Below are 10477 nucleotides of genomic sequence, written 5' to 3'. Positions count from 1 at the left end.
CAAAGCAGTTTAAAATCAGGTTTCTCTTGATTCCTAGCATCTCTTTAAGTGGAACAACAAAAAATATTTTTCTTTGCAGGTATGGAGTAACAAAATATTGTGAAAGGTCGTCAGGCAGTTAGCTGCATTACTTCATTGCCAGTGTACTATATACAAAGCTAACATCAGGGGGGAACAAACTTCTCCACGTTCTAAATTGTAGGGCTGGTTTACATGGTGCAAAGTTCACCTGTAAACACACAACTTAAAACTCTAAATGAAGTCTGTCTGCCTACATTATTGTCATGCAAACAACCCACCCACTTCATCAACCAGCATAGAAACATCCAGGTGAGGCCCTTCAGTCACAGGGGGTGGGGACTGTGGTTGAAGTGTCTGTATATCTGTCCGTGAAAGTGTGATACGGAGATTCAGAGGAGGCTCGACACCGTTCTGCTCTGACAGCACCAACACACCTGACAGGTGAGATCACGATCTGGTGCATGGGCTTCATACTGGTTCTGGTGTTCGTCGTCTACTCCACAAAGTCCGAACTGCTTTCATTTTCTGTGCATAATAAGTTAACGTGTGTTGGGACAACCTGTAGGAAGACTCCTCGTAAGAGATTTAAACTGAAATGTTAACAAGAGCTCAAAGACAGACAGATAAGCCAGATGACATGGTTTACACTAGGATGTCATTTTTAAACAGGTTTTGTTTTAACATTGAAATGTGGTGCGCACCAGGAATTGTAACTATAAACTAAATTTATCAATGTGATTTCTTTTTTTTTTTTTACCTATTCTTTAAATAGTTTTACTAGAAAATATTTGCCCAGAATGGTGAGTTCAGTGATGAATACTATCAGTTTTACATTTAGTTGTGTTGGTGCAGAAAGCAGTTTAACAGGTTGTGTATGACATGATATGCTGGGCCATTAAGCAGGTTTAAACTCATTGGTGATAATATGGAAACAGAAATATGCAGACAGGACAGGAAACATACAGGATGCCAGAGTTATCTACATATCTACACAGTGACTGCTCTTTTATTTGTATGAAATGTGAAACCAAACAAAAAAAAAAAAAACATCCAGAATGCATTTTATTAACTTTTTTGTTTTGCCAGGTTGAACATCTGAGAAAAAAATCAGCATCATGTCAAAAGGTAAGTCATGCTTGGATGCAATATTTACACAGGTGTTCATGGTATCCAAGAATATCCTGACATAAAGTGCCTGCGTTTCAGATGTTAACAGAGCTCAGGTGTTTCAAGCCACCAGGGTGCGGACTGCACTGAAGACAGATGCCAGCTGGATCCACAAATCTAAACCGGAAAAGGAAAAGCAAGACAAAGCAGGGTACTCAAAACCTCCTCCACTTGCACTGCCTCAATCAAAACATGGCCATCTCTACTCAGTGTAGAGCATGTTTTATATCCAAGAGGCACAGATAGTCAATCGCACCACAATTTTTAAAAACATACTAACATTTGATGGCATCAGCAAAACTGCATTACTTTACATTACTGCATACATCAGACAATATAAAATCCACTTTTGTAAAAAAAAAAAAAAAAAAAGTTCTATGCTTTCTGAAAAGTGAAAAACTGCAAAGCAGCTGAAGCCATCTTGTTTTCCTCCTGACTGTTGTAGTAGCAGGAAACAACACTGAAACCTTGGCGTCCCTTTTAGTTTTGTCCAGTTTTCCTAATATTCCTCCATCCTGCACTGTTTGAGAGAAAAATGCTGCACCAAACATGATGCACATTTACAGTAACTCCTTCTGTCTTGCAGGATGGAGTGTGAAGTGAACCCCACACCTGTGGCAGTCAGGCAGAAGTCAGAAGTCCTCTCCATGGCAAAGAAATTTGGGTGAGTGTAACAGTAGAAACATGACGGTGTGATTAATTAATATATTTATGCTTATATCTTATTGATTTAAAAAGGACAAATATGTCGAACAAATTTTGCTCAAAAACTCAGGAAGAAACATGTTAGGAAACAAATTCCTGAGCTTCTTTTACACCACTATTTATGTTACTTTTGTCACATAAGCACCTTTAACATATTTTGTGATTAGAAAAAAGGTAAGTGGAAAGTAATATTTTGATCATTTATAGCAGCGTTCTTACTAAATTGGTCATTTCGGAGAGACAATCAGCATTTTATTTATTTATTTACTGTAACTAACGTGGTGAGCAGACTCCAGTCTTAAAAATCCCCAGTATGACGTGTTTGTAAGTCATTTGATTGTGTTGTGTCAGTGAACAACAACAAAAAAAGTTTTAGGCTTTAGGGACAAATCACCATCTGTGGAATTAACATACAAACGTTAACTTAGCGCTGCTGCATCCATAAAAATAATCTTCAGTACACTGCTGACTGCCCTGTGCCTGAAGTCACTGAAGCATTAATCCGAATACAAACCTTACCTGATTATTTCCTCTGCAAGCACAGAGGAAAATACCTGCATATTTGACCAAAAAGGTCCGTTCACGTTTCTAATAAAAATAATAAAAACATGGATCAGCTGTACAAAGATTTCTGGTGGTCATGACAATGTCTTTACATCAAAACTCGTCAAATCTCTGAAAAATAGTATTTAATCATTTTAAATTATTATAAATGAATAAAGACTTAAATTGAGCTGATGTTTAAACATTGACAGGATGTTCTGAAACATTCATTGACTGTATTTCAAAATAATTCTAAGTATTAATAAATACAGGAGTAGTATTGTTTGGGTATTGTTGTCAGTTGTACCTATTGCATTGGTATTACATCACCTGACTTACCAAATACATGACACACACACACACACACACACACACACACACACAAGTACAGCCCCTCTAGTAAATTATTAAGAGCATGAGCGCATTTGTGCTGAAAGATACAGTATTTCAAGACAAAAGTATCTTTATTCAGGATTTTCTCCCTGAGGTCATACTGTAGGCTGTTCCACTGAGAAAATAGAAAACATTACATATTTGAATATAATTATGTATAAAGACACTCATCCCCAAAATTCATGAAAGGATTCAACTTCCCTCAGTAGTACTTAAATATTTTAGATATTCCATTTATAATTATCTAATGGACTAAGTACATTCAGAATACTCAAAAGATTCACAACTGAATTAGTGGTTTCAAATACATGGTATCATTTTCATTTTGTAAGAAGTAAAAGAAACATTGCTTCTGCCTTTATTCTCAGTTAGTTTCACAGCAGGCTTGAACACTGACTATGAGAAGATCTACTTCGTACCTTCTCTTCAAACCAGCGAAGCTGTTCTTTTACATCTGTTAAATATACACTGAACGAGTAAACTACTTGTCTGATTAGCAAAGAACTTATTTAGAGAATTATCTCACAGCATCTATCCCAAGGACTACCTGCCACTTACCGCAAGGACAAATGGTATTTGTACTGCTTGACCTTAGTTAGCTTAACTGGCTGGTTGGCCAAAAATCTCATATAAGATAAAATGATTGGTTTTGTTTAAATTTGTTGCAAAGTGGAAGATCCTGACCTTTTTGGTTTGTGAGCCCCTAAAATGTTTGCTTCCAACACCCAGTCACGGGTCATGGCTGACATCCACACCACTGAAACTGAAACTTTTTGGAGGTCTAGTTGTAATCCATCTTGTCCAAAGAATTCACAGCATTCGCTCCTCTCTGTCCTGCTGTTTCTGTAGGAAACGTGACCTCTCAACTCACTTAAGGACTCGCCTGTTCTATTGAGCTACAACATTTGGGCAGTAAACACCCAGGGATTATGGGAAATGGTGGTAAAGACCACTGCTGGTCGTGAATAAGCAACAACAGATTGTTAAAAAAAAGACCATATGTATGTAAATACATGAAGCAAGCCACACAACATACTGTTTGTTATTATGGATGAACTGAATGAGACTTTCTTAGCTTGCCCTGGCTCTTTATGTGTCCGTGAGCAGCTCGACCAAAGAAGAGTTTTTTCTTTCTCAGACACTTCAATGTGAAGGACTCTGAGACTTGAAGTGATGAAAGCCTCCAATATTTCACAAAAACAAACAACTTCAGAATACTCAGAAAAAAAAGAAACCTAAGTATGGTTAGCAAAAATATAGCCTATATTCAAGCTATATTTTCTATTCCTTTAAAAATGTTCTGACTCTTTTAGATTTATCTTTGAGCCCCCACAGGATGGGAATCCACTGCTGTGCAGCATTCAGACATTACACAATCACTATATCTGAGCACAGGGTTGACAAGTAATTCATATTAACACAACACAGCCATTTCTCTTTTGTGTGCTGACAAGCAGAGCAGTCTGTAGGGAGGCTCGGGGAGGTGGTGCATGATATTCAAGCAGCAGTTTAAACCCATTCTGTATTTCAAATTACAGAACTAGTGCGATTCTGATCAGATTTTGCTGAATTGTGCAGTCATCACTCTTTCCCCAAAGATACTGATGTCTGATGATAGTCTTGCTTAGTAATAAACTATGAGGTGGGTTCGGCAGCTGTTAGATCTTCGACAGTTTGCAAACCCTGTGCTAATGTAGATAAGGAGGGTCCAGCTACTGGGCCCATGCCCTGCGACGGCATTAAATGGCCCTCGCTGATGACGAAGTGGCTCAGCGGGTAGATGCCACATTTCCTAAAGCCTTCCTTAACAATCCCAACACCCTCCTCTTCCTTCGCTACCTGATACGAATCTTTAAATACAACTGAGAATTCCTTTTTGCTCACTGCAAAGTGAGTGTCAGTGCCACAGCCATCACCTATCATTGCTGCAAAATGCTGCTTCAGCAGCGCAAACAGACCTGTGTCAAGCGGCTGCAGGATTTGAGAGCAATGTGGTGGAAGGCACAAGAGGATGACATCCTCTTTGCGAGCAGCCTCCACCACCTCAAGGTTCACAGGCGACTTGTGGCCGTCAAAAATCAGTAGCAGTGGACGCTGCTTTTGTGCGTGCACAAGAAAATGTTTGAGGAACCACTTCTTAAAGAGGTCAGAGGTGATGCAGCCTGAGTCTGACCATCCATAAAGGGCATCTGGGGGCCCTTGTGTCTTGTAACACACTCCCCCTGGATAGGCCTTGGAATAGATGATAAATGGGGGAATGTCATCTCCAGCTGCACTAAAACAAGCCAGGACAGAGACGTGGTCCCTTGAGCCTGGCGCTGGCTTGTAGCCCAGACTGGCAGATTTGGGGAGAATCACCCTCTTCCTGCCCAGCTGAAAGCCTGTCTCATTACAGTTGAAGATTTGGTGAGGCTTGTCTCTGAGCCCATGAGTGTCCATGACAGTGTTCAGTAAATGAAAAAACTGATCCACTGCTTCCTTCCTCACACATACTGTCCTCCCACGTACAACGTTGTCTGCTGGCTGAATGGTAATGTTCTTTTCTTGCCGTTTTCTAAAATTGAGCCACCAGGTCTGGCCCAGCTTGGAAAATGCCACCCTGCGGTGCTGCCGCTTATAAATGGACGAGGCAAAGGACACCAGCTGCTGTTTAGTTAGTGGGAATCCGTGCTTGGACATGTATAAGGAGAACTCCACTAACAGCTCCTCATCGGCAGATGTTATAAGCTGAGCGGGCCCGCTGCGACTCCCTGGTGTCACCCGTCCACTGACTCTGTCCCCGAGTGAAGATTTAGGGACCCCAAACTCCTTGGCAGCCTGTCTCACAGTGCACCTACCAGATTTCACCTCGATCAGCGCACGTTCCATGGCCTCCTCCGTCCATTTCTTCTTCTTTTTCCTCCCAATTTTATCAAGATGATTTCTCGACGGCATTTTGAGTCTAGGATGACACAGGCAATGCAAAACCAACAAATCAGTTTTAATTAGTCAGTATTATCATCACAATCACAAAACTAAACGCAGGCAATAATTCATTTTCGACATCACTTAATTAAAATAATAAGGTGCACACTTTCACCTTGCCAACAATGAGCCACTAACAGCTCTCAGCTATTTATAGGTTTTTTCTTGCACAGGGATTATGCCACTTCCTCATTTTGATCCAAGTTTTAATGAGATGGCTGTCCAATCTGTTGTGGCTCACTAATGCAATGCTCAAGAACCAGAGCAAAAAAAAAAAACAAAACAAAACAAAAATAAACAAATCCAACATCCAGCTTTTATTTTTACTGCAGAGATGGATGCAGAAAGTTGGAGTTGTTGTTAAATGAAGTGAAGCTATAAATCTGAACTTTCTATTTTTCAGCTGATTCTGTTTTTACAACACCTAAAGTTTGTCAAACAGGTAATAAGAACCTACTGACCATCTTAGACCTTTCTAATAAACCTCTGATGACAATAGAAGAGGAAAAGCAGTGTTACAGACAACCCGCTCCGGGTCAGAACTGCCATCACCGTGCTAGTTAAACCAGATCCATCTGTTTTACATGAATAAAGCACTTCAAGTTTTAAAAACAGAACAAAATAAATCATGTTGCTGCATTTTCTTCACGTCTGGCTCCGGATCTAAAACACCTGTCATGTTTGCTAGTGAAGATTGAAGCTTTGATAAACACGACGTGTAGGGATACTGTGTCAGATCAGTTTATCTTAAATGTATTTACTAAAACAAAGTCATATTTGACTAATTTCACTCTGAACATAAATGACCTGGCAGGTTTTAACGGACCTTAGACTTTAATATTCGTCTTGTCCAGGTTCCTAGAAATGTTGATCTTCACCTGCTCGTTTTCTGGATGTTTATTGACCCAGTTAACTCAGCACCTTCAGCTACAGAAACCATAGTGTGGTTGTCTGTACTGACTGACTGACTGACTGACTGCGTACTGACTGACTGACTGGGTACTGACTGGGTACTGACTGACTGATTGACTCACTGTGTACTGACTGACTGACTCACCGGGTACTTACTGACTGATTGACTCAGTGTGTACTGACTGACTGACTGGGTACTGACTGACTGATTGACTCACTGTGGACTGACTGACTGACTCACCGGGTACTTACTGACTGATTGACTCAGTGTGTACTGACTGACTGACTGGGTACTTACTGACTGATTGACTCAGTGTGTACTGACTGACTGACTGACTGGGTATTTACTGACTGGGTATTTACTGACTGATTGACTCACTGTGTACTGACTGATGACTGACTGGGTACTTACAGACTGATTGACTCACTGTGGACTGACTGACTGACTCACCGGGTACTTACTGACTGATTGACTCAGTGTGTACTGACTGACTGACTGGGTACTTACTGACTGATTGACTCACTGTGTACTGACTGACTGGGTATTTACTGACTGATTGACTCACTGTGTACTGACTGACTGACTGACTGGGTGGGTACTTACTGACTGATTGACTCACTGTGTACTGACTGACTGACTGACTGGGTATTTACTGACTGATTGACTCACTGTGTACTGACTGACTGGGTACTTACTGACTGATTGACTCTGTGTACTGACTGGGTACTTACTGACTGATTGACTCAGTGTGTACTGACTGACTGGGTACTTACTGACTGATTGACTCAGTGTGTACTGACTGACTGGTTACTTACTGACTGATTGACTCACTGTGTACTGACTGACTGACTGACTGGGTATTTACTGACTGATTGACTCACTGTGTACTGACTGACTGACTGACTGGGTACTTACTGACTGTCGTCGTCCTAAGTTTACTGAGGCTCAACTCGTCCTCCTCGGTTCAGACGCCGCGCACCTTTTATGACCCACATGTGGTTTCGTGAGACAAAATTAGGCTACAAAACGAGACGAGTGACCGACGTCCTTCCACACCCGCTGCCACATGTCTGTAGGTCGCGCACAGTTAAAATTAGTTAGGTTCTTACTGTGTTTGCATCATGCACTTCCATGACTAGCTTGAAAGTGCTGCTTCCCAAACCGAGACAACGGAACGAAACCGGAACTTAAGTAAAGATGTCTTCAAAACAAAAGTATTAAGGTTCCTGTTACAAAATAAGGGTTTAATTCTAGGGATAAAAATTAATACGTTGCATTACACTACGCAAATGACAAAGGATGGTCCAGCTATAAAGGGATCAAATAAAATTTTAAGAAGTTTAAAAAAGAAATAAGCTATGAGTTATATATTATTTATATCATATGCCACTTTTAGAGGTGAACGCTAGTCATACCATCTAACCTAATTGGATATAGAGCATTTACTGGTGTCCTGTAGGCCGATGTGTAATTGGCTGTGCTCATCCTGTGATGTAGGTTGGACTTTTTAAAATTAACATTGTTTTGTTCAGGTCATAGATGAATAGTTAACACATTTACTGTATGTATGAGAGGAAAAATCATGGTTGAGATCCATCCCTTTTGGATCCATTTAATTCTAGTGGCATTTTTAAGCTGAAGAAATGTTAAAATATCTTAATGAATAATTAATTAGAAAGACATAGTTTGTTTTGCTTTTTCCAATGATGTGTCTTATAAACACCAAGGTTCTTTTTAAGGTGTTTAACTATTACCCTGTGGATCAGTAGATTCTTCATTCTGCCCTCTTCCCAAAACACGCACTTTGCTCCATCTGAAGGATGGTCTATCTGTATATGCTGAATTTTAATTAAAAACTGCTGAACTGCAAATCCATTTGTTTTGAGGTTTGCATTATTAAAATATATAAAGTCTGTCTGAACATTAAAAACAAATATTATGTGCTAATGCCAGATTTATGAACTTTGTAAGTTTATCATTTTCTGTTCTTTGTTTTAGCAATTCAGCTGATCAAGCAAATCCTCTCCAAGAAGATGCTCAGCCTGAGGGATCAACAAAGGAGGCCAGAGATGATACAGAGTTAGTATATGATAGCATCTCCCTTCTAACTCTAACTTCAAGTATGGCTTTTAATGATGCCAAGGAATTTCTATTCAAATGTGTGTTTCATGAGTAGAAATAAGTAATTTCCTCTGTTACAGGCCACGGACATCAATTAAAAAACAAGCAGAAAATGGAACGGTGCAACCAGAGAAACCAGTCACCAGCAAAAGTACAAAAGACGAGCCAGAAAATGCTAAGACACCACTTAGCCAGTCAAATGTAGAATGCATTAAAGGGGCTCCTGAGGTCTCTGCAGATGCTCATGTGAAAAAAATTTATCCAAAATGAGGCAGAATCTGTTTCTTCAACAGAGGCTGTGTGTCCGGTACAGCCAGCTGAGCGACCAGCTCCCGACACAACAGCAGTAAATAAGGGAGAAAAGGTTCATACATCAGTGGAGCAGCCAAGTGTAGAACACAGTGAGACCAAGGTTGCAAAAACCTCTGCTGTGGCTGGTACAGGTAGCAGTGAACTCTCTGCTGAGGTCCCAGTGGTCCTTGCAGAACCAGTTTTAAAGACCAGAGTGGAAGAAGTAAAGTGTGAAGTCCAACCTGACAACACTAGTAAGCAAAGTGTTAAGCCAACACCCAAGAAAGCAGATTGTGTGATGAAGGTAAGTGTCAAAGATGCTTTTCAGACTGTAATTAATTCGGAAGGTGGAGCTGCTCAGAAAAAGTCTAAGTCAGGTCAAGCCATTGAACTGACTGATGCATTAGATGTGGTGCTGCCCACAACTAATGCTGCTGAAGCTGCTGAAGCGCCATCCACAACTGAAGCCTCAACCAAAGCTGGTGCTGCTGAAATGCCACCAAGAACTGACGCCGTCAAAACATCACCCACAGCTAAAACTTCTGAAGTTCCACCCACTGCTGATATTACCAACACGTGAGTGAGCTCTTTAAACCAGAATAACATGACATGTTTTTCATATAGTATTATTTGGTGTCACTTGCACTATAAAATGCATTTTATTGTATGTTTATGATTCCGAAAGCCTTGGACTTAGATATCACCCACCCACTGAGAAACACACCAGGTAATGTCTCACTTTAAAAATAACACAGTTTGAAATAACAAACTTTATGTTATGCAAAGTAAGCAATTAAAGTCATCACACGTTTTTATGGTATAGTCCCAAAGTTCACCCACAAATATTAACGAGGCTGTTAATCTTTTTATCATTTCCTCCATACCTCAGGGACGGCAAAGCTGTTTGTTCATTCTGTGACCAAACAATGGATGGAAATGTCAAGATCACACTCAGTGACCCTCCGGTGATCTGCCACCCTGATTGTTTAAAGGTTTGTTCTTTCAGTTGCCCATACTCTCTATCTGTGCTTATATTGATTAATATGTTCTTTTCACTTGAATAATGTTAATGCTGATTATGTTTTGTAGTGTGGTGTGTGTACCAAGGCCCTGGGGGATTTGCTCACCCCCATGTTCCTGCATAACCAAATGATCCAATGTGATGGCTGCTTTTTGAAAGCTTTCCGGACCTGAAGCCTAACCGGGACAAAGACTCCATGCATCCGGTGCTTAATGTGTTTTTTGGGTGAAAACCCCACCACTGTTGCCTTTTTTGGTTTTCAATTTTTAAACAATTTCTCTGCTGAAAGATTTTTTGACCATAGTGTATTGTCAAGATTAAGAATTTATGACACAGGC

The 10477-nt window shown here is 40.3% G+C and overlaps 2 protein-coding genes across 5 annotated transcripts; one reads left to right on the top strand and one right to left on the bottom strand.

The window, feature by feature from the left end:
- Positions 1 to 342: 342 nt before the first annotated feature.
- Positions 343 to 10412, top strand: LOC113143547 (zinc finger protein 185). The gene is made up of 10 exons (XM_026329246.2): positions 343 to 462; positions 1108 to 1146; positions 1228 to 1339; positions 1775 to 1852; positions 8705 to 8785; positions 8908 to 8978; positions 9121 to 9694; positions 9804 to 9845; positions 10008 to 10110; positions 10208 to 10412. The coding sequence occupies exons 2-10, from the start codon at positions 1137 to 1139 to the stop codon at positions 10310 to 10312; spliced, it is 1176 nt and encodes a 391-aa protein (XP_026185031.1). The 5' UTR covers positions 343 to 462; positions 1108 to 1136; the 3' UTR covers positions 10313 to 10412.
- Positions 1075 to 7873, bottom strand: LOC113143546 (tigger transposable element-derived protein 6-like). Of its 4 annotated transcripts, XR_003297043.1 has the most exons (3): positions 7622 to 7873; positions 5667 to 5770; positions 1075 to 1305 (listed from the first exon to the last, which is right to left on the bottom strand). XR_003297043.1 is itself a non-coding variant. In XM_026329243.1 (2 exons), exon 2 carries the CDS (start codon positions 5761 to 5763, stop codon positions 4465 to 4467), a length of 1299 nt encoding a protein of 432 aa, XP_026185028.1. In that variant the 5' UTR covers positions 5764 to 5770; positions 7622 to 7873; the 3' UTR covers positions 2882 to 4464. The 4 variants fall into 4 exon arrangements, 3 of the variants coding, with proteins under 3 accessions (XP_026185028.1, XP_026185027.1, XP_026185029.1); XM_026329243.1 differs by lacking the exon at positions 1075 to 1305 and having other exon boundaries at positions 2882 to 5770; XM_026329242.1 differs by lacking the exon at positions 1075 to 1305 and having other exon boundaries at positions 2882 to 5770; positions 7816 to 7870.
- Positions 10413 to 10477: the final 65 nt, after the last annotated feature.

Source organism: Mastacembelus armatus, chromosome 14 (assembly GCF_900324485.2).
Source record: "Mastacembelus armatus chromosome 14, fMasArm1.2, whole genome shotgun sequence".
Lineage (NCBI taxonomy): Eukaryota > Metazoa > Chordata > Actinopteri > Synbranchiformes > Mastacembelidae > Mastacembelus > Mastacembelus armatus.
The sequence above is the reverse complement of the archived record's forward strand: the minus strand, read 5'-3'. Positions and strand labels throughout refer to the sequence as shown.